At 37.7% G+C, this 24607-nt stretch overlaps 1 protein-coding gene across 1 annotated transcript; it reads right to left on the reverse strand.

The window, feature by feature from the left end:
* Positions 1-527: 527 nt before the first annotated feature.
* LOC123879310 lies at positions 528-20036 on the reverse strand. Its single transcript, XM_045926954.1, has 9 exons — positions 19845-20036; positions 19021-19063; positions 18714-18763; positions 15117-15332; positions 12245-12430; positions 4131-4665; positions 2414-2559; positions 1613-1756; positions 528-689 (listed from the first exon to the last, which is right to left on the reverse strand). Exons 1-9 carry the CDS (start codon positions 19903-19905, stop codon positions 595-597), a joined length of 1476 nt encoding a protein of 491 aa, XP_045782910.1. The 5' UTR covers positions 19906-20036; the 3' UTR covers positions 528-594.
* Between the last annotated feature and the right edge of the window lie 4571 nt (positions 20037-24607).

Raw genomic sequence — 24607 nt, forward strand, 5'->3', positions numbered from 1 at the left:
TTTAGATAACCGTTAGGTTCATAATATTATGTCAATTGACAAATGTCAAGCTGTCAAGATGGACGTTGCCTAAATACATAATTATTTATTTGAAAATGATGTTTTGGAAAACTCAGATACTTTAGATCGTAGGCGCGGAATAGTCCAAGAAAATCAGTTCAGGCGTTTGAAAGTTATCAGGTCTTTTCGGTCTTTTCTAGTTACTGTAACCTTCACTTGTCGGGGGTGTTATAAATTTTTAATTTACACTTGTTGAACTAATACGACAGCATAGGCTTATGGCATTTTCAATTGCGACAGTGGCAGTATCATCCTCACAGGTTTATATAAAAATCATCGATGATAAAAATCTTTACTTGAAAGGGTCCAGGTTAAGAAATTAGCTGTAGTATCGACTAATTCTGACACATTAGTCGATACTAGAGCTAATTTCTTAAACTGGACCCTTTCAAGTAAAGAGTAGAGATCAGTATTGATATATTGTGTGGTTGTCGAACTAGGTATCTATTCAAGAAAAAAATTAAACGTTAGAGGTATGAATTATATTTATTTCAGTAAGTATGTATAACAAAAACCATTGATAAATTAAATCTATCAATCTTTACAATCTTCTTCGTCGTATTCACAAACCGTCGTAGGTTTTTCGTTTTTCTTCGGATATTTCGTCACTTTTGGTGATTTTGTTGAACCTAGAAAGAAGAAACACAAAATAAATCAAAGACGAACTCTATAACCGTATAGTATCAGCGCGATGTAAGCGCCATAATATTATATTGTACCTACAAGCGACTCCGAAAATATAAGGGTCTCTATCCAGTGGGATAGAGACCAGTGAGGCGATGGCCGTTGGAGCCGGAAAGTGAGTGGAGACCGCGTTTAAGCAAGCGTAGTGTGGGACGCCCTCCAGCACGATGGACCGACGATATAAAGCGGCTGGCGGGAAGTGGCTGGATGAGGAAGGATGAGGACCGGGTGTGGTGGCGCTCTATAGGGAAGGCCTATGTCCAACAATGGATGTCCACAGGGTGATGATGCAGCGGGAATTTCGGCACTAACACGAGACAAATCATTAATATCTCTATCTTTTTATATCACCGTCTTAAGTTTGAACAAAGTACGCTCTACTGATCTTGGGCACCTTAATTCAAACTCTAAGGGCCGGCGCACATATGGCGGAGCGCAGCGCAGAGCATGCCCGTGAAGTTTTCAATCGCGTAACATATTATTACGCGAATTTGTACCAGAAATTGCGCGAGCACGCGCGGGTTTGCGCGCGGATGCGCGAGTATCCGCACGGATGCACAATTTATTTTAGACTAGCCGATGCCCGCGACTTCGCCCGCGTGGTTTAGGTTTTTCGAAATCCCGTGGGAACTCTTTGATTTTCCGGGATAAAAAGTAGCTTATGTGCTAATCCAGGATACCATCTATCTTCATTCCAAATTTCAGCCAAATCCATCCAGTAGTTTTTGCGTGAAGGAGTAACAAACATACACAAACACACACACACACATACAAACTTTCGCCTTTATAATATTAGTGTGATAATCCGCCAAATAAGGCAAATCTGTGTGGTAAAACATGCTGCATGCAAGCTCGAGTAGTCACTTACCGTCAAAAGTAGCGGTGTACACACAGGGTGGTCGGAAGATCCTCGCTTGCCGCAGCAGCGTGGTGGTGTTGCTGAAGTCCAGCTGCCACTTGCTGAACAGCTCGCGTAACCCCCTCTTTAGGCTGCCGAATGTGTGAATTTTCTCTGAAACAAACATTTTGAAGGACAATCTTGATTTGATCCTGAATAGATGATGTGTTAAATTTAAGCTATGGTGATGTAAGATCAAAGAAAAATAGGGTTATTTTAAGAGAGCTCTAAGCTCAAAATTAGCCTCATTTACGACTCAAAAACAGCCCAATTTATACCCTAAAAACACACTCATTAAATATAACTCAAAACCAGACCCATTTATTACTAAAAATCGGCTCATTTGTGACATGCGTTTATGACTCAAAATAACTATATTTACAGTGGATATTAATGACTCAAAATTGGCCCCATTTATGACTCAAAACAGCCCCATTTATGACTCGAAAATAGCAACATTTATGAATAAAAATTAGTCAAAATAACTCAATAACAGCTCTTCATCTAAGACTCAAATCCATACTATCCATACTAATATTATAAATGCGAAAGTGTGTCTGTCTGTCTGTCTGCTACGTTTTCACGGCCCAACCGCTAAACCGATTTTAATGTTTGGTACTGACTTGGGGTACATCTCGGTGAAGGACATAGACTACTTTTTATCCTGGAAAATCAAAGAGTTCCTACAGGATTTAAAAAAAACCGAAATCCACGCGGGCGAAGCCGCATGCATCCTCTAGTAATATTATAATCTTAAATTAATAATCTTACGTTTAATGATAACGTTAAACAACATCTTTATCGAAGAGACGTCCCATTGAAAGAAGCGTAATTTTAGTTGGCTGATCTGATACAAAATGGCGTACACATCATCCCTGCCATAGGTCGTCGTGTTCACATTAAGGAGTGAGATGAGCCTGCAAAATCGTTTAAACATATTAACTGGTATAGGGTAAGTAATAAAAGACCCGTGCAAGCTTATAAAAACACTGTATTAGTCGGAAAAAACAACTTATATCGAACAAAACGAAATAATCACGCGACTCAGATCCGCCGCGTCGGTGTGCGGGATTCAGCCATTAGGAACGGACTGTCTTCCATATATACGTCTTGGTGTCTCACCCCCGAGGGGCGCTAGGTTGGCGAGGGGAAAGGGAATGTCGGTAGCGAACAGGCAGGCGACGGGGCTGCGAGGTGCGCGAAGTGGAGGCCCGCCTCGATGCTATACTGGCCACATAAAGGTTTTTGAGTTCAATTTTTAGGCTTCTATACCTCAAAGGAAAAAAGGAACCCTAATAGGATCATTTTGTTGTCTGTCGTATCCAAGTTTGTCAAGAAAACCTATAGGTTACTGCCCGTTGACCTAGAGTCATGAAAGGCAGGTAGGTAGTTCTTAGGGCCGGGGCACGTATGGCGACGCGCAGCGCAGATCATTTTTCAAAGTCAAAATATTATCGCCATTATCTTCATTGAAATAATATCTAAAATCAATTGCGCATCCGTGCGGATAATCGCGCATCCGCGCGCAGTTCCGCGCGTGTATGCGCATTATCTGGTGCAAATTCACGCGATTAGAAAACTTCACGGGCAAGCTCTGCGCTGCGCTCCGCCATATGTGCGCCGGCCCTTATAGCACAAATAAAGGAAAACCCCGAAAACGGTATGGTTACATCACAAAAAAAATGTGTTCATGAAAAAATATGTAGTTTACTAAATCACATTTGACATCGAAGTGTTATATATATATATATATCCTGTACGATGCTACGGAACCTTTCGAGTGCGAGTCCGACTTCAACTTGACCGGTTTTTTTTTTACGATTATCCAAATCTACGTTGTAAATTAATGTCTATAGTGCTCGCAATGTGGACACAAGATGTAAGACTGCATATTGTTCAAAAAATAAAAACAGATCATAGACCTCCGCCCTCAGCCGGGATTGTCTATTTACGTAATCTTTAATTTAGTCTATGACCTGCGCAAGCCACCATGTTGAAACTTCAGTCTTCAGATTGGATTAAAATCTTTCTTTGCGCGCATTATGAGACTCGTTAGCTCAACGGTTGAGGAGCGGACTGAATTCCGAAAGGTCGGCGGTTCAAACTCCACCCGTTGCACTATTGTCGGTCCCACTCCTGGCACAAGCTTTACACTTAATTGGAGGGGAAAGGGGATTATTAGTCATGATTAGAATGGTTCTTTAAAAAAAATATACTTCTTCAAAATAAATACAAGTGTAAATTAAAAATTTATAACACCCCCGACAAGTGAAGGTTACAGTAACTAGAAAAAAACTGATAACTTTTAAACGGCTGAACTGATTTTCTTGGATTATAGCTAAGAATACTCTCGATCAAGCCACCTATCAAACAATAAAACTAAATTAAAATCGGTTCATTAGTTTAGGAGCTACGTTGCCACAGACAGATACACAGATACACAAGTCAAACTTATCCCCTCTTTTTGGGTCGGGGGTTAAAAACTTACCGTACAACAGTAGGATCATTCGTTCTCTTCGCTTTCAGATTGCTTAAATTAACCATGGCGCCAGTGAGAAATGGCGTAATAATATCTTGACAATGCACCCAATCCAAATGTTGCTCAAACAGTTCCTTATTATAAATCCGTCTATAAAAAATCTCTAAAGGTTTTCTAACGCGAACTTTTTTCTGAATCCTTTTTTGGGAACGTAATTGGCCGAGTGTTTTATTCTCTTTGCCTGCGCCGCCATCTTGAGATTTGTCTATGGCCGCTTTCCCGCCAATTTTGCTGTCAAACTTGACAGTTGTTAGCCCGCGAGATTTGTATTTAACTGTATTTTCGATTATGGGGGTAATCGGTAAACGTTCGTTTAACTTATAATCTAAATCTTCTATTGAAGAATCTTCAATGTCCAAAGGGCTTATAAGACTTGACCTATTAGTTTTTGAACGTATTTCTTCTTTTATTTTGTGTCTTAGTATTTTTATTCTTTCTCTTTGGCTGAGAGTGCTTTTGAAACTGGATTCAGTTATGTATTGCACTATGAAAATTTAAAAGTATACAGTCGTAGAAAACCTTCTCCTTTTTTGAAGTCGGTTAGTTAATAATTAAGCACTAAGAAGAAGCAGTACCTAGCGGCTTCTTAGCTTTCTCATTTCTGAGGATAGTGACCCCTTCCATTCATCATCATCAACCAATAGACGTCCACTACTGGACAATATCACATAGCTCTCTTGTAGGCACTTCCACATGGCACACTCTTGCACCGCCTGAATCCAGCGGCTCCCTCCCACTCGTTTGATGTTGTTTGTCCATCTATTACTTATACTTACTTGCTTATAAAAACAATTTTATTACTAGCAAGAAACAGTTAAAAATTATTTTGCTATAATCCGCCAACAAATTATTGATAGCGGATTATAGCAAAATAATTTTTAACTGTTTCTTGCTAAACATGAACTTCCGCAAAGTAACGCCTGATTCTATCCAATTTTATTACTTTAAAAAAATTGCTTATTCAACATCGTATCACACTTATATTATAAAGGCGAAAGTTTGTGTGTATGTGTGTGTGTATGTTTGTTACTCCTTCTCGCAAAAACTACTGGACGGATTTGGCTGTGGAATGGAGATAGATAATATCCTGAACTTTTTATCCCCGAAAATCAAAGATTTCCCACGGGATTTCGATAAACCTAAATCCACGCGGACGAAGTCGCGAGCGTCAGCTGGTTAAAATATAAAGAAACCAATTCTTACCAAATAAAATACACAAAATTCCTTTCATTTTTCTTTAAAAAAAGGCAATTTTTTTGTGGCTGGCAGTAATCCAACCATTTAGTTTATTAGTTGCTCCAACTGGAATAATATTTTGTTAACGATAATTCATGATTAAAATCAGCCGACCGTGTTTTAATTTTTAAACAACCGATAAAGTTAACAGCAAAGTAAAACTCCTGTTATGCAAAGCTAAAAGTACAACAGCACGATCCATTTTTACCCGACTGCGCCAAAGCCAAAAGGAAGGGTTATGATTTTAGCAGTGTATGTATGTACTATGTATGTATGTTAGTATCCAAATTCTGTGTGTTCCACCGTAGCGCCTAAACTATTTGGCCGATTTTGATGAATGAGGTGTCAATAGGTTCCTGGTAAAGGTCTGGGTAACATGCTATCACACTATCACACTTCACACTAATATTACAAAGGCGAAAGTTTGTATGTGTGTGTGTGTGTGTGTGTGTGTGTGTGTGTGTGTATGTTTGTTACTCCTTCACGCAAAAACTACTGGACGGATATTTCATTGGTGTGTTACAAATAAAAGATGGATGCTCTTGGATTTGATTTTATTTCCATTCACACGACACAGACAGACATTGTATCAAGACAGCGATAGGTGACAAGTGACAAGTATGTGACAAGTGACAGATGACGTTAGGATATTACACAGACTAATACAATACCGTAACATCTCCCTTTTTTTTTTTTTTTTTTTTTTTAACACTAGGTACTAACTGTTAACAATTTTATTATTATGACAACGACAGATTTTTTATATTTTATAAACACAAGTATATACATAGTACAAGTACAACATTATTTTTTATAACACCACAAGAAAATCACTTATGACTATCCAGGCTGCATGGTTTACAACCTTTGCCTTTCTCGATACATTGACAGACTACTACTAAAATTGACATTTGTTTTTTGAACCTTTACCTTTCCTGAAAAATAATTTAAATACTAACATTTTGTTTACATCTTTAAATAATTGAAATACTAACAAACTTACTAACAAATAACAATTTCATTTTGTTTACATCTTTATAGGTATAGTGACTGTGTTGTGTGCTGTGGAAAATGATATTATGTGTGTACTGACTGTTTAATGATAAACTGACGGTTTCTCCTAAACTGTCCTAGTTCACTATTTATTAGATAACTTCTAGGTTCAGGACCTATCTGGATAATAACTCCAGGAACCCATTTTTTGTGTTCAGGTTTGTGTTTAAATAAGATTTTATCACCTACATGTAATGGTTTAAGCATTTTTGTATGTTTATTATAATAAAATTTTGTGTATGACTTTTGTTTTTCATTTAATTTCTTTATTTTAGTCATATCACAAAGCTTAGGTAGCAAGTTTTCTTTTCCAGTAGGAACTACTGTACGCAGTTGTCTAGACATACACAGCTCTGCTGGTGAATATTGACTTTGTTTAGGGGTATTTCTGTACAAAAGTAATGCTAAATACATATCAGATTTGTCAGTTTTACACTTAATTAACATATTTTTTATAGTTCCAATAGTCCTTTCAACTAAACCATTTGATCTACTTAAGTATGGACTAGAAGTTATGTGTTCTATGTCCCATTCTTGAGTGAATAACTTAAACTCTTTGCTATTAAACGGGGGGCCATTGTCTGTTATTGCAATCCTGCAAATTCCATGACGGGCCAATATTGACTTTAAATGTGTAATTACTTGGCTAGCTGAATAGCCTGATGTTAACTTGGCAAGTTCTATATACTTTGAATAATAGTCAACTACCATTAAGTATTTAGTTCGTTCAAATTCAAAAATATCTATACCAATTTTGTACCATGGTATGTTTTCATACTCATGTTGCATAATTGGTTCTTTACTATTATTTCGACGGTAAGATAGACAAATGTTACATTGACCTATATATTTTTCTATGTCATTTTGCATATTTGGCCAAAAGACTGTAGTTTTTGCTAGACGGATTGAGCTGTTTATACCTTGATGGGCAGAATGAATTAGTTTTAATATATACTCTCTCATTGACTCTGGGATTATAATGCAGTTAGATTTGAAGACAACATTATCAATGACATATATTTGATCTTTGAGACTATAATAAGATTTGACTGACTGACTAACTGAACGCTTATGTTCAGGCCATCCGTTGTGACAATATTGAATTATTTGACTTAATGTTTGATCTTGGACTGTAGACTCTTGAATTTCTTTTAATTTCTCTGGACTGACTGACAAATTAGACATTATTATATTGACATGTAAATCTATATCTTGATCAACTTCTGACAAACAAGTTTCACTTAATGCTGCTCTAGACAAAGTATCTGCAATATATAAGTAACGACCAGGCTTGTATACAACAGTTAGATCATACGGCTGCAATCTAAGCATGATTCTTTGCAATCTTGGGGGAATGTCATATAGAGCTTTTTTGAAAAGAGTTATGAGAGGTTTGTGGTCTGTCTCCACTGTTATGTTATGACCATATATGTATTGGTGGTACTTAGTACAACCAAAGAGGACAGCTAGTAGTTCTTTCTCTATCTGCGAGTAGGACTGTTGTATTTTACTTAGAGAAGCAGATGAATACGCAATGGGTTGCTTGTCATGGGATAACACTGCCCCCATGGCATCCTTCGATGCGTCTACAGATAAAATTATTTCCTTTTTAGGGTCATAGTATGTTAAGACAGGTGTTGAACAAATAACTTTTTTAATATTATTCAATTGAGACTCATGGTGCTCTGACCAATACCATTCAGTATTTTTTGATAAAAGTGCTCGCAAATGACTTATTTGCTGTGACAAATTTTTAATAAATGGACTAAGATAATTGACCATACCTAGGAATCTTTGAAGATCTGTTATATTTTTAGGACTTGGCATGTTACAAATAGCTTTTACTCTAGACTTATCAACTTGTACACCTTCTTCACTAAATATATGGCCTAAATATTTGACTTCTTTTTGACAAAACACAGACTTTTCTTTGTTAAATTTTACATTAATTTGACGTGCTCTTTCTAAGACTTTTTGTAACCGTTGATTATGTTCTTCTACAGTTCTACCATAAATAAGAAAATCATCCATCATAATTTTAACACCTTCAATATCACCAAATCTTTTTATCATTTCTCTATGAAATATTTCTGGAGCTGCATTAATACCAAAGGGTAACCTAGTGAATCTATATCGTCCAAAAGGTGTAATAAATGTACAGAGCTTAGAAGAAGCTTCTGACAACTTGAGCATCCAATAGCCTTTATTGGCATCTAATGTTGAAAAATACTGAGCTCCAGCAAGACTAGATTTAATTTCATCTAAGGTTGGAAATTGGAAATGTGATCTTAAAATTGACTGATTTAGCTTTCTAGGATCAATGCACAGACGTAATTTACCATTCTTTTTTGAGGTTAAGACTAGAGCGCTTACCCATTCAGTAGGCTCTTCAACTCGTTGTATGACTCCACTTTTTTCCATAGATTGTAGCTCTTGTTTTAGTGGTTGATGAAGACAGAATGGAACCCTTCTGCATGCCTCTATAGATGGAGTTGCATTAGGCTTCAAGGTTAGTTCGCATTGAAAATCTGTTAGACAACCTAAACCTTCAAACAAGTCCTTATTTGTATCAACTATATCTTGACATGTTAAATTCTGGAAAGAAACACTATTAATTTTTCTTACTAAATTTAAAGTTTTACAGGTATCCCTACCTATAATATTTTGACTTTTCATGTCGACAATATGAAAGTTAACTGTATATGACTTATTTTTATGAATCACTGACAAATTGCATTGACCTACCAGAGGGATAATTTCTCCACTGTATGTAGAAAGTGTGTTCTTACTTTTGTGTATGTTGGAAAGTGGCAGATTTAATGAGTTGTATGTGTGAATGGATAGAATATTTGTGTCTGCTCCAGTGTCTAATAAAAAATTTACCTGTATTTGGTTTATACATAGATCAATATTCCAAGGTTTTGACAAATTAGACTTATCATCCTGTATACAGTAGACAGAACCAACATAAAACAAAGATTCATTATTTACAGACTGATTTTCACAATTGACTACTTTTACTTGATGTGAACGGCAAAACTGAGCGAAATGATTGGACTTATTACACTTTCTGCACTTGACACCTTGAGCTGGGCACTTGAATCTATGTACCTGACCGCACCGACCACATGATGTATTCCTCTGACTTGACGTTGATGGTGTGCGTTGACGTGTTTGCTGTGACTGGTGTCTGGACCTGTTTCTATGGGAAGAGTCTCTGCGACTTGGTGATCTTGACACGCGTCCTATGAAATGTAATGATGCGTCTTCCAATGCTTTTGCTTGTTGTTTAGTAGACTCACAGCGCTTGGCTATGTTTATTGCCTCCTCTAGGGTGTTCGGTTTTTCAATTAGAATCCTTTCTTTATAGTAAGTGTTGTTGCAGTTCCAGCTAAATATGTCTCTGAGCAAGCTTTCACGTATGTCACCAAATTCACAAGTGTGACTTAAATTTTTTAGATCCGTGACATAGGTGTCTATAGATTCATTTGGTAGTTGTTTCCTGCTAAATAATTTATGCCTTTCTATCGTGACGTTTATTTTCGGAGTGAAATACTGTGTAAATTTGTTACAGAGATCGCCAAAACTAACTTTTTCGATATCTAGGTCAAATGAGTAAAAAATTTCCAGACAATCTGATCCGATGAATTGCAAGAGAATGGCTGTTTTACGTGCATCTTCGGCTTCATCTAAATTATTTGCCTTTAAATAGACTTTCAGTCGTGTGAGCCATTTTTTCCATAGCAATGGGACGTTGTTACCTTCAACGATGAACGGCGGCAGGGTCATGCCTACTGGCAATGGCGTCATGGCGTGGCTGGTTGACGACTCGCTGTGACCTGGTGGTCTTCTAGGCTTTGTGTTCACAAAATCTTCGTCCTGCATTGTTTTTCTTTATTGTGATCCCACTTCTGGCACCATATTTCATTGGTGTGTTACAAATAAAAGATGGATGCTCTTGGATTTGATTTTATTTCCATTCACACGACACAGACAGACATTGTATCAAGACAGCGATAGGTGACAAGTGACAAGTATGTGACAAGTGACAGATGACGTTAGGATATTACACAGACTAATACAATACCGTAACAACGGATTTGGCTGAAATTCGGAATGGAAATAGATAATATCCTGGATTAGCACATAGGCTACTTTTTATCCCGGAAAACCAAAGAGTTCCCACGAGATTTCGAAAAACCTAAATCCACGCGGACGAAGTCGCGGGCGTCAGCTAGTATTTTATAAAAACCGGCCAAGTGCGAATCAGACTCGCGCACTGAGGGTTCCGTACCTCAAAAGGAAAACCGAAACCCTTATAGGATCACTGTCTGTCTGTCTGTCTGTCCGTCCGTCCGTCCGTCTGTCTGTCTGCGGGTGGTCCATCCGTCCGTCCGTCCGTCCGTCCGTCCGTCCGTCCGTCCGTCCGCCCGTCCGTCTGTCTGTCTGCGGGTGGTTAGCACTTGTTTTTAAGGTTCCGTACGTCAAAACGAAAAAGGAACCCTTTTAGGATCACTTCGTTGTGCGTACCTACATCTGTCTGTCGAGATCCTTTATCTTAGGAACGCGTTGAGGTACCTATGTATAATACTTAGGGGATATAATATATCTACGTACGTTTTACTAATATTTTATTTTATTTTTATTTTATTTTAATATTTTAATGAAGCCTAATAACTAAAGGATGAAAATAAATACGCGTTATAAGCACTAATTACAGGTTTTTTATTTCCAAAGAAATCGTACATATACCTAGGTAGGTGATAGTTATGTATTTTAGAAATTAAACTAATTAAATTAAATTAATTAGGAGTGCTTCGCAAATTTTCATGTCCACTTTTCGGAATTCTGTAAAATAAAATAAAATTTTCATTATTCACCATCACCATCAATCCAAAACTAATGGACTAAGAGCCAGCGCGTGCCAGAGCTTTGTTATTTTATAAAAGCTAAAGGTTTCTCTGCGTATTGTCCCCAACACAGGGAGGAATGCATGACAAGATTTCTAGAACTATTCCGAAGAAAAAAAAATGACTTTATACTTTGACGTAAGATTTTATACACCTTTATTACTTACCTGTTATCTCGCAAAGCTACCATGATCCAAACTTCATAGTCGCTGATCGTTCCTCCCTGTGTTGGGGACAATACGCAGAGAAACTTTCAGCTTTTATACAATAACGTAGGTCTGGCACGCGCTGGCTCTCTCTTAGTCCAGTCATTTGGTAGTTTTAGATGTAAAGTTTTCCGGGAATCTTGCAAATTGCTGGTTTTATAGATTTTGACGTGCTCTTTCTTTCGTGTTTTCAAACTGTTTTTGGACGCCATTTTTCCAAGATGGCAGCGCGAGCGGCAAAGATACCAGGTGGCAAAATGAAAATTCAGAAAGAGCACGTCAAAATCTATAAAACCACCAATTTGCAAAACTCCTGGAAAACTTTCCAGATAAGCCCATTTTTGAGCACCAAATGAATGGACTAACAAGAAACAAGTGTAAATTAAAAATTTATAACACCCCCGACAAGTGAAGGTTACAATTACTAGAAAAGAGCTAATAACTTTCGAACGGATGAACCGATTTTCTTGGATTATAGCTAAGAACACTCTCGATCAAGCCACCTTTCAAACAAAAAAAACTAAATCAAAATGGGTTCATTAGTTTAGGAGCTACGATGCCACAGACAGATACACAGATGCACAGACACACAGATACACACGTCAAACTTATAACACCCCTCTTTTTGGGTCAGGGGTTAAAAACGGACCATACTTACCATCCGAAAACCTGCGTCTACAATTCGCCCGATCCATGGTGCATTTATTCATAAAAATCGCGACTTGGTTGTCTACTGAACTGACGCCACAGATTGGGTCCAACATGTCGGGGCAGACTGTCGGACAGCCGACACGTAAGAACATTACGTATCTCAAGCAGTGTTGAGTATCCACTATATCATATTCTGTGAAGTAGAAAATCTTTTTAAAAAAACGGCCAAGTGCGAGTCAGACTCGCGCACCGAGGGTTCCGTACTCGAGTATTTTCCCCGACTTTTTGCGCGATAAATCAAAAACTATTATGCATAAAAATAAATAAAAATCTGTTTTAGAATGTACAGGTAGTTAATGCACTTTCATATGATACTCCACTTGGTTTACATATTCTTTAAAAATTGAAAATAATAATTATATTTGTTCATGAACACATTATTTTTTGTGGACTCAGGACTACACACAAACCCTTATTTTACCCCCTAAGGGCCGGCGCACTTATGGCGGAGCGCAGCGCAGAGCATTTTTCACAGTCAAAATATTATCGACATTGTCCTCATTGAAATCCATCCATACTAATATTATAAATGCGAAAGTGTGTCTGTCTGTCTGTCTGTCTGCTACGTTTTCACGGCCCAACCGCTAAACCGATTTTAATGAAATTTGGTACAGACTTGGAATACATTCTGGGGAAGGACATAGGCTACTTTTTATCCCGGAAAATCAAAGAGTTCCCATGGGATCTAAAAAAATCAAAATCCACGCGGGCGAAGCCGCGGGCATCCCCTAGTAATATCTGAAATCAATTGTGCATCCGTGAGGATACTCGAGCATCCGTGCGCAGTCCCGCGCGTGCTCGCGCATTCTCCAGCTGGTACAAATTCGCGTAATGTGTCACGCGGTTAGAAAACTTCGCGGGCATGCTCTGCGCTGCGCTCCGCCTTGTTTTTAGCGGACGTCTACGTCATAATAACTATCTGCGTGCCAAACAGCCTGATACGTTCTGTAATTTGAGCTGTGGATTGATAAATCTGTCAGTCAGTCTGTTTTTTCTTTTATATGCATAGATCAAAAGTATTTGAGTTTTCCAAAACATCATTTTCAAATAAATAATTATGTATTTAGGCAACGTCTATCTTGACAGCTTGACATTTGTCTATTGACATAATATTATGAACCTAACGGTTATCTAACCTTCTTTTCTACAAGAAAACTAGAAAAGAGCTGATAACTCTTAAACGGCTGAATCAATTTTTTTAGATTATAGCTAAGATCACTCTCGATTAAGCTACCTTTCAAACAAAAAAAAACTAAATTGAAATCGGTTCATTAGTTTAGGAGCTACGATGCCACATACACAGATACACAGATACACAGATACACAGACACACAGATACACACGTCAAACTTATAACACCCCTCTTTATGGGTCGGGGGTTAATAAAGGTCGCAGTAATCCATCCACACTGGATCAAACGGCTTTTTGTAACAGATCTGTCAGTCAGACAGCTTTTTAGATCAAAAGAATAACTTACTGAGAGCTCCTCGATAGTAGGCACACAAATTGTTCAACAGAACATGACATCTACTTTGGAACCACTTGAACCGCATTGTTCTTCTGTTCAAGCCACACGCAGGTTTGTGGTAGGCGTTGCAATAACTTAAGTCGCAGTAATCTATCCACACTGGGTCGAACGGCTTTTTGTAACAGATCTGTCAGTCAGTCAGTCAGCTTTTTAGATCAAAAGAATAACTTACTCAGAGCTCCTCGATAGTAGGCACACAAATTGTTCAACAGAACATGACATCTACTTTGGAACCACTTGAACCGCATTGTTCTTCTGTTCAAGCCACACGCAGGTTTGTGGTAGGCGTTGCAATAGTAAGTCGCAGTAATCCATCCACACTGGGTTGAACGGCTTTTTGTAACAGATCTGTCAGTCAGTCAGTCAGCTTTTCCTTTTATATAGATCAAAAGAATAACTTACTGAGAGCTCCTCGATAGTAGGCACACAAATTATTCAACAGAACATGACATCTACTTTGGAACCACTTGAACCGCATTGTTCTTCTGTTCAAGCCACACGCAGGTTTGTGGTAGGCGTTGCAATAACTTAAGTCGCAGTAATCTATCCACACTGGGTCGAACGGCTTTTTGTAACAGATCTGTCAGTCAGTCAGTCAGCTTTTTAGATCAAAAGAATAACTTACTGAGAGCTCCTCGATAGTAGGCACACAAATTATTCAACAGAATATGACATCTACTTTGGAACCACTTGAACCGCATTGTTCTTCTGTTCAAGCCACACGCAGGTTTGTGGTAGGCGTTGCAATAACTTAAGTCGCAGTAATCTATCCACACTGGGTCGAAAGGCTTTTTGTAACAGATCTGTCAGTCAGTCAGTCAGCTTTTTAGATCAAAAGAATAACTTACTCAGAGCTCCTCGATAGTAGGCACACAAATTGTTCAACAGAACATGACATCTACTTTGGAACCACTTGAACCGCATTGTTCTTCTGTTCAAGCCACACGCAGGTTTGTGGTAGGCGTTGCAATAGTAAGTCGCAGTAATCCATCCACACTGGGTTGAACGGCTTTTTGTAACAGATCTGTCAGTCAGTCAGTCAGCTTTTTAGATCAAAAGAATAACTTACTGAGAGCTCCTCGATAGTAGGCACACAAATTGTTCAACAGAACATGACATCTACTTTGGAACCACTTGAACCGCATTGTTCTTCTGTTCAAGCCACACGCAGGTTTGTGGTAGGCGTTGCAATAACTTAGTCGCAGTAATCCATCCACACTGGATCGAACGGCTTTTAGTAACAGATCTGTCAGTCAGTCAGTCAGCTTTTTAGATCAAAAGAATAACTTACTGAGAGCTCCTCGATAGTAGGCACACAAATTATTCAACAGAATATGACATCTACTTTGGAACCACTTGAACCGCATTGTTCTTCTGTTCAAGCCACACGCGGGTTTGTGGTAGGCGTTGCAATGGTAGGGGTCGCAGTAATCCATCCACACTGGATTGAAGGGCTTCTTGAAACGGTTCACCCAAGACTCATTCATTATTGGCTTCCATATTTCATCTATTTCAGGAGAGATCATAGTCAAAGTCAAATCATTTTTAACCCCCGACCCAAAAAGAGGGGTGTTATAAGTTTGACGTGTGTATCTGTGTATCTGTCTGTAGCATCGTATAATAAGCCGTTTCTGGTATTAGCGTGCACAAACACACAGACAAACAGACAAAAAAAAAATTACAATTTCGGGTTCGGCATCGATATAATAAGAACCCCTGCTACTTTTTTTTATATATTTCCATTGTACAGACACCACTTTTCTACAATTTTATTATATGTATAGATAGATTTCAAGTAGGTACTTGAGTATCTAATGACGGAATATATATATCGAGCTATGATATGAGGTAAGTGGGAAGTTGGTACTACCTTATCTTAAGTACTAGAAACACTAGATATTATAAAGTAAACACGTGTAAATTAAAAATGTATAGCACCCCCGACAAGTGAAGGTTACAGTAACTAGAAAAGAGCTGATAACTTTCAAACGGCTGAACCGATTTTCTTGGATTATAGCTAAGAACACTCTCGATCAAGCCACCTTTCAAACAATAAAAAACTAAATTAAAATCGGTTCATTAGTTTAGGAGCTACGATGCCACATACAGTTACAGAGATACACACGTCAAACTTATAACACCCTATTTTTGGGTCGGGGGTTAGTAAAGTAATTACATAAAATTGCCTGGATAGCTCAACAATTAAAAGAGCGGACTGAAATCCAAAAGGTCGACGGTTCAAACCCCGCCCGTTGCACTGTTGTCGTACCTACTCCTAGCACAAGCCTGACGCTTAGTGTGAGGGGAAAGGGGAATATTAGTCATCATGATAAACTTGGCTAATATCCATACTAATATTATAATGCGAAAGTGTGTCTGTCTGTCTGTCTGCTAACTTTTCACGGCCCAACAGTTTAACCGATTCTGACTAAAGGTACAGAGTTGATTTTCCGGGATAAAAAGTAGCCTATGTACATCCCGGGGATGTACATAGGCTACTTTTTATCCCGGAAAATCAAAGAGTTCCCACGGGATTCCTAAAGATCCATCCGCTTATCCGATTTGTATGTTTGGTACCGAGGTAGCTTGCGTCTCTGTGATTGACATAGGCAACTTTTTATCCCGGAAAATTAAACAGTTCCTACGGGATCCTTAGAAACCTACATCCGCGCAGACGAAGTCGCGGGCATCCTCTAGTTCTATAAAAAAATACATATTAGGAAATCTGTATCTACAAAGACTTTCTTTTTTAACCCCCGACTCAAAAAGAGGGGTGTTATAAGTTTGACGTGTGTATCTGTGTAGTGTGTATCTGTGTATCTGTGTATCTGTCTGTGGCATCGTAGCGCCTAAACGAATGAACCGATTTTAATTTAGTTTTTTTTGTTTGAAAGGTGGCTTGATCGAGAGTGTTCTTAGCTATAATCCAAAAAAATTGGTTCAGCCGTTTAAGAGTTATCAGCTCTTTTCTAGTTTTCTTGTAGAAAAGAAGGTTACATAACCGTTAGGTTCATAATATTATGTCAATTGACAAATGTCAAGCTGTCAAGATGGCCGTTGCCTTGATACATAATTATTTATTTGAAAATGATGTTTTGGAAAACTCAGATACTTTGGATCGTAGGCGCGGAATAGTCCAAGAAAATCGGTTCAGCCGTTTGAAAGTTAGCAGCTCTTTTCTAGTTACTGTAACTTCACTTGTCGGGGGTGTTATCATCGATGTATATGGATAGGCCCTTAGAAGAAAAAAAATGCGCTCACAAGTTAAAGAGAATTGGCAAAAGTCTCTTTATCACGCATCAGTCGGCCGCACACGCTTTATCGTATCGCACGTGTTTTTGACTGTCGAAAATGCCGTCATGTGCGGTCAAATCTTGCAAAAACCGTACGGAAATCCATCAAAAAAAAGATGGAATAACATTTCACTCGTAAGTATATCGTTTTCTCATTTAATTTAACGTATAAGCTGGGTATATTTTTAATTTTGCTATGATTAAATATTTGCCGCAAAAATATCGTACAATTGGAATACAGAAAGAATGGAGTCGTGTTATTTTTTTTGAAGTAAAACTTTTTATTCGCGTATGACAGACTACTTATGATCATGAATATATTTAACTATGATTGTATGTTTGTAAGTATTTAACTATGTATGTTTGTATATAATTAACTGTTTTACTATGTATGTATATCTGTACTAGTAGACTAGCGATGTTTCCGATATTCGCATCCTCACCCGCAATTGTGAAGGTTACGCATTGATTTGGGCATCCACATCTGCATCTAATCAATGCGGATAGTCACGCGGATGCGGATGTTGCAAGTCGCGAAAACTATACATGTATGTTTGAGTGTATACATGCTTATATGTATTTTTTATGTATTTAACTATGTATGTTTATGTATGTGTTTAACTATTTAACGATGTGTGTATTTTGTATGTATACGTCGTACGTATGACGTAGTTATATTTTAGCGATTTTGCGGGCATCCGCATCCGCAACGGCGAAGCTGCCGCATTGATAGAGGGTTCCGTACTACAGAAGTTTTTTTGGTTATGGTTTATATTATTACATATTATTTGTGAAAATTCTTTGTTAGATTCATTACATGCTCATATCTGCACTAATAATATTTTTAACGCAAAAAAAAAATTGACGAAATATTGCACAAAACAGCTCCATTCCATCCTTGATCTTTTTAATAATAGAGAGTTGACGCTCGCGTCAAATTCACTGACGAGTTCAATGACGTAATATTTATTTTTTTATAGGCTCATTTTTGTAAACGGATTTATATGGGAATGGCATATCCTTATACATCGATGGGTGTTATAAATTTTTAATTTACACTTGTTAACGTAGGCATTCACTAAGAAAGGATTATTGGAAATTGTATCCGTAAGGAACCGAAATAGGGGATGAAAAATTGTATGAAAGTTCGTCATTTATAAGGATCCAACGGGACGCAAAGGTTCGTCCGTCCGTCCGTCTGTCTGTCACCCGCTGTATCTCGTGAACCATAATAGTTAGAGACGTAAATTTTCACAGATTGTGTACCTATTTCTATTGCAGCTTTAACAACAAATAATAAAAATTTAAAATGGCCGCCATGAAAATAAAAATGTTATTTCTTAAATACGATGGTACGGAACCCATTGTGTGCGAGTACCTAGTACTCTCACTGGATTGTGTTTCAAATTATGTCAATGAAAATTAATATTTGGGGTTTCGGTTAGCAGTGAAAAAACGACGTGTTACCGGATTTTTGGAAATTTCTCTTTCTGTAGAGAACTGTATCATCTGTTACGCACAATCACTTGCCACCAGGTGAGATCGCAGTCAAGGGCTTACTTGTATCGGGATAGAAAAAAAGAAAAAATAGTTACCATGATATCTATCCCGGATGAAGTTAGGATTGTCGTATTTCGAGCTCGGCCTGAAACAATTGAAATCATCATAACTCAAAATTTAAAAACCCCCAACACAAAAACCTCTATAAGAAAACAAGATTAAAAAAAAAAAGATTCCGACGAATTGAGAACCTCCTCCTCTTTTGGAAGTCGGTTAAAAAGAGCTGATAACTTTCAAACGGCTAACCCTAATAGGTTTTCTTGTAAAGTGATCCTAGAAGGGTGCGGTTTTCCTCTTGAGGTACGGAACCCTAAAAAAGTAAACAAACTCTTATATTCTTACTTGGTCTCATTATATGGCTTTGCAGATTTTTTCTTCCTTGCACCTGAAACATGATAAACTGTTGGCACTCATAGATTTATTTATGACTAGCTGATGCCCGCGACTTCGTTCGCGTGGATGTAGGTTTTTAAAATTCCCGTGGGAACTCTTTGATTTTCCGGGATAAAAAGTAGCCTATGTGCTAATCCAGGGTATAATCTATCTCCATTCTAAATTTCAGCCCAATCCGTTCAATAGTTTTTGCGTGAAGGAGTAACAAGCATACACACACACACATACAAACTTTCTCCTTTATAATATTATAGTGTGATAGACAAGCGCTTGACCACAATCACACCTGATGGAAAGTGATGATGTGATATGATACATCTCCGCTCAGTGGTATCAACTGAGCAGAGCGGAGACGAGATGCGGGAATAACGAAATTCTATTGGTTGTTTAAAATCTCTCGTTTCGTCTTCGCTCTGGTGGAGTCCGAGCCTAAAATCGCTCAGCGTGCTATGGAACGGGCTATGTTGGGTATCTTTTTAACCCCCGACCCAAAAAGAGGGGTGTTATAAGTTTGACGTGTGTATCTGTGTATCTGTCTGTGGCATCGTAGCTCCTAAACTAATGAACCGATTTTAATTTAGTTTTTTTTGTTTGAAAGGTGGCTTGATCAAGAGTGTTCTTAGGTATAATCTAGGAAAATCGGTTCAGCCGTTTGAAAGTTATCAGCTCTTTTCTAGTTACTGTAACCTTCACTTGTCGAGGGTGTTATAAATTTTTAATTTACACTTGTTGTTTTTTTTTTTTTTTGTTTTGCGCGCAATATAGGTACTTACTAACAAAATTGGTAGAGCACATTATTATAAGAAGTAACAAAAAATACGTTCTGGTAGACATTATAACTTTTCGACGTCTGATGTTGAAATCGAACAATCATTTTCTTAATTATTACCTAATTTAGTACTTAACCACGTTAATGGGTTAAATTAATAGTTTTTAGGGTTCCGTACCTCAAAAGGAAAAACGGAACCCTTATAGGATCACTTTGTTGTCTGTCTGTCTGTGTGTCCGCCCATCGTCTCTGTCAAGAAAACCTATAGGGTACCCGTTGACCTAGAATCATGAAATTTGGCAGGTAGGCAGGTCTTATAGCACAAGTACAGAAATAAATCTGAAAACCTTTAACATGATAGTTTTTGATTTATCGTGCAAAATGTCAAAAAAAAACCAGAGTACGGAACCCTCGGTGCCTGAGACTGACTCACACTTGGCCAGTTTTTTTTTAATTAAAAGTACATTTTCATTTTACGAGATGGTAGGTACCTACTCAGTAAATGGTACCTCCCCGGCACAGTGGTCGACGCTGTGGTCTTATAAGTGGCAGGTTTCAGGTTCGATTCCCGGTGGGGACAATTTAAGAATTTATGATTTCTTAATTGTCTCTGGTCTGGTGTGAGGCTTCGGCCGTGGCTAGTTAACACCCTACCGGCAAAGCCATGCCACCAAGCGATTTAGCGTATCATTCGATGGTTCTGGTACGATTCCGTTTAGAAACCGAAAAAAAGTAATACGGCTTTCATTGCACAAGGAATTACACTTATTCTATTTTTAACCCCCGACCCAAAAAGAGGGGTGTTATAAGTTTGACGTGTGTATCTGTATATCTGTGTGTCTGTGTATCTGTCTGAGGCATCGTAGCACCTAAACGAATGAACCGATTTTAATTTAGTTTTTTTTTGTTTGAAAGGTGGCTTGATCGAGAGTGTTCTTAGCTATAATCTAAAAAAATCGGTTCAGCCGTTTAAGAGTTATCAGCTCTTTTCTAGTTTTCTTGTAGAAAAGAAGGTTAGATAACCGTTAGGTTCATAATATTATGTCAATAGACAAATGTCAAGCTGTCAAGATGGACGTTGCCTAAATACATAATTATTTATTTGAAATTGATGTTTCTGAAAACTCAAATACTTTGGATCGTCGGGGGTGTTATAAATTTTTAATTTACACTTGTTACCTAGGTAGCTGATGTCCGCGTGGATTTAGATTTTGAAAATCCCATGGGAACTTTTGAATTTTCCGGGATAAAAAGCAGCTATGTCACTCTCCAGGTCTTTAACTATACCCATGCAAAAAATTACGTCGTCCGTTGCTCCGTGATTGAAGGACAAACTTACAAACAAATACACGTTCGCCTTTATGAGTAACTAGCTGACGCCCGCGACTTCGTCCGCGTGGATTTAGGTTCTTCGAAATCCCGTGGGAACTCTTTGATTTTCCGGGATAAAAAGTAGCCTATGTGCCAATCCAGGATATTATCTATCTCCATTCTGAATTTCATCCAAATCCGTCCAGTGGTTTTTGCGTGAAGAAGTAACAAACATACACACACACATACACACAAACTTTCGCCTTTAGTGAGGTGAAAAGTTGTATGTATCTCAAACGATAGCAAAGTTTAATGTTTCTTGTGGCTTTGAAACCCTTAGGTACCTACTACACGCAGGATTCTAATTTTTAGCCCCCGACCCAAAAAGAGGGGTGTTATAAGTTTGACGTGTGTATCTGTGTATCTGTCTGTGGCATCGTAGCGCCTAAACGGGTGAACCGATTTTAATTTAGTTCTTTTTGTTTGAAAGGTGGATTGATCGATAGTGTTCTTAGCTATAATCCAAGAAAATCGGTTCAGCCGTTTGAAAGTTACCAGCTCTTTTCTAGTTACTGCAACCTTCACTTGTCGGGGGTGTTATAAATTTTTAATTTACACTTGTATTGTAGACTCCTTCACCCGCTCGGGGTTCAAACTAGGCACTCGCGACAAAAATGAAGATTGCTATCTTGTTGAACAAATAACTATTTCTTAGTCTTTATCATCATTATCATGATTAACCCATCTCCTCTCAGAATGAAACGACATAAAATATTATGTCCATGAAGAAATAATTAGTATTTTAATTTTCAAAGTAAGATAACTATATCAAGTATCATATGAAAGGGCTTTACATTCTAAAACAGATTTTTATTTATTTTTATGCTGTTCGCGCGTGGATGTAGAAAGAAAAAGAACTTTTGCATATTTAGATTTATTTATTTATTTATTTATTAGGACACCAGAAATATAATATTAATACATTCTTAAATCTATATATACACACACACATTATTAAATATCGACGGCTTAGAGTGAAAACCTCGTAAGTGTAAAAGAAGTAACTTTTCAGGAGGAAGAAAAAACTGCGTGCTGTAACTAACAGAAGCGAGTATTTAGGAGTTTCTCATTTAATGTCATAGATGGCGTTACGAGTATCGAATGAACAAATAGCCGGTTTTCCACCGCGAGCGGAGCGGACCCATTAAGGACTCCGTTCAACTCGCAAGAGTAAACTGCATACTTGTGTTTCCACCAATAAATAGTCGAGCGGAAAGGATTGAGCGAGCCGAAAGAGTTGAAATGAACTCGCTCAGTTCTAGGCAGCGGAGCGGAGTCATTACGGTGTCATTAAGGAATCCGATTGACTCGCAACGACAGATTACATGGCAGCGGCGTTTCCACAGAGAAAGAGGTGAGAGGTGCGGATCGAACGAGTAAAAAGAGTCCGCTACGTCAAGGTCTCGGCAACTAGTTTGAAACGGACTCGTTTGCAGTTTCCTCACCCTATATTCCCTTTTCAGTGTTCTTTCTCGAATGTTCTGGCTCAACCAAAATCTTCGCTTTGCGCGTTTTGTTCTGTGCTTAAGATATAATAATATGTACTTTTTTTCTGTATACATAATCACTGTCTTCACTTGATTCCGTGTCGCTCGAGAACATCGCGAATTCGCAACAAAACACGACCGCAAGCAACCAGTTTAAAACACCAACTGAAATCGCTCTGTGTGGAAATTGACTGGTTCCTCATTTTCCGTTCAGCTCGCTTCGCTCATTTCTCTCCTTTTGCAGTGGAAAACAAAACACAAAACGCTGTGTTAGTGGAAACGCAAATCTATTTATATAAACGGAGTCCGTCCCACCTAACCATTTCCCGCTCATTACCCTTTCGCGGTGGAAAACCGGCTCAGGATGTACGTTGCGAGGTTTTTTTTCTAGAAACGCAATAAAATAAATTTGAGCAAAAATGCATTCCCGAGGTTTTCACTCTAAGACGACGATATATAACTTATTAATTACGTGTCACAACTTGTGCCAGAAGAAATAAAAAGTAATTATTTAAACAAATAAAAACAAAAATAAATAAAAACAATAAAGATTTAATAAAACAATAAATTAGCGATTACAAGTATGCGAAATTGAAAAGAATGTTATAAACAAAAAAAATGTCGCTTCGATTGACGACACGTACGCCCGCGGCACGGTAATATTATCTATACAGTATTCTAACTCGGCCGTTTCTTTGAAATAAATACCTACAGCTGCGCGGTACGTAAACATGCGGTAGGGCTGCCCGCCTCCAGCAGTTTAATTACACTTGCCTACTTTGTGTTTCCATCTAGTTTTGTGATTGTAAATATACTTTTTTTATATAAACAAATAAAATACTTTGTGAATTGCATAGGAAATGTTCAATAAAAATGCGTGTTGTTTTTTGATTGGTAGATTTAATTAAAAAACCATGTTTATGATTGAATAACAAATCGGTCTTATAATTTGAGACCGAAAAATATTTGCACCTCGACTGAGACGTAGGAAATTAAACGAACGTTACGAATTATTAAATTTTAAAGTTTAAAAAATCCGCATCCTTATAAAGCTTTTAATCAAAAATTGTTTTGGGGAACATGGGCAAGATAGAGAAAAAGGAATAAATGTCTTTTACTTGGTTATAGACACCTGCAGCTACTTTACAATTTATATATTTGGTTTTAAATGAAGTTCGGAACATTTTCTCCATTTTTTGTATATATTCCGCCTCAGAGCGAGGTAACGCCGCATGAGTCATGTTTTTTCGTGCGTGCAGCCGGCTCTATCGAATTATAAGACGTTGTGTAAGGTTATTTTTAAAAAGTTGATTTGAGTTGTCAAAAATAATATAAAATTATTAATTTAGCTGATGAAGATAGTTTGGTAAATTCGATATTTGGCTCATTCGATGTCATACAATCTGTTACTAGGAGGCCAACAAGATTGAACTTGCATAAATACGGGTGTTTTGAAGGTTTTAGTTTAGTCTCCTTCTGAGATTCGGAGCGATATCGCATATTTTCGGTATTTGGGTTGTGAACTGGATAATTAGATGTTGTGATAGCAATCACGCTCTAATTAAATTATTTATTTTGGCATTAGTTTGTTTAGATTAAAACTCTCGGATAACCTTGCACATTAAACTTGTGTTTTTTTTGTGTTGGTTTTGGAGAGGACATTCCAATAATTCGATAAAAATATTTAAATAATACCTGCTTTTCTGAGTGACGCCAATAATTCAGAAGCGGGACGTGTCTCACGTTGTCTTAATTTCGCCTTGGTATCTTTTTGTAAACAACCCACATTTGATTAAAATTTTTATTGAGTTTGATTTGGTGATTAAAATTTTTAGTTTTTTTTTAATAATTTAGTCTTTTATGAATTGGAAAGTAATTTGCAATGAGTGGTTCAGATTTTGTATACATC

The sequence above is a fragment of the Maniola jurtina genome, chromosome 28, assembly GCF_905333055.1.
Source record: "Maniola jurtina chromosome 28, ilManJurt1.1, whole genome shotgun sequence".
NCBI classification, from domain to species: domain Eukaryota; kingdom Metazoa; phylum Arthropoda; class Insecta; order Lepidoptera; family Nymphalidae; genus Maniola; species Maniola jurtina.

Coding starts and splice junctions, on each gene's coding strand:
- LOC123879310 (XM_045926954.1), bottom strand. CDS start 19,905: ATGTCTACCAGAACGTATTTTTTGTTACTTCTTATAATAATGTGCTCT. Junction 19,064..19,844: donor GTGCTCTACCAATTTTGTTA/GTAAGTACCTAT, acceptor ATCATGTTTCAG/GTGCAAGGAAGAAAAAATCT. Junction 2,560..4,130: donor AATGATCCTACTGTTGTACG/GTAAGTTTTTAA, acceptor ACGATTTTGCAG/GCTCATCTCACTCCTTAATG.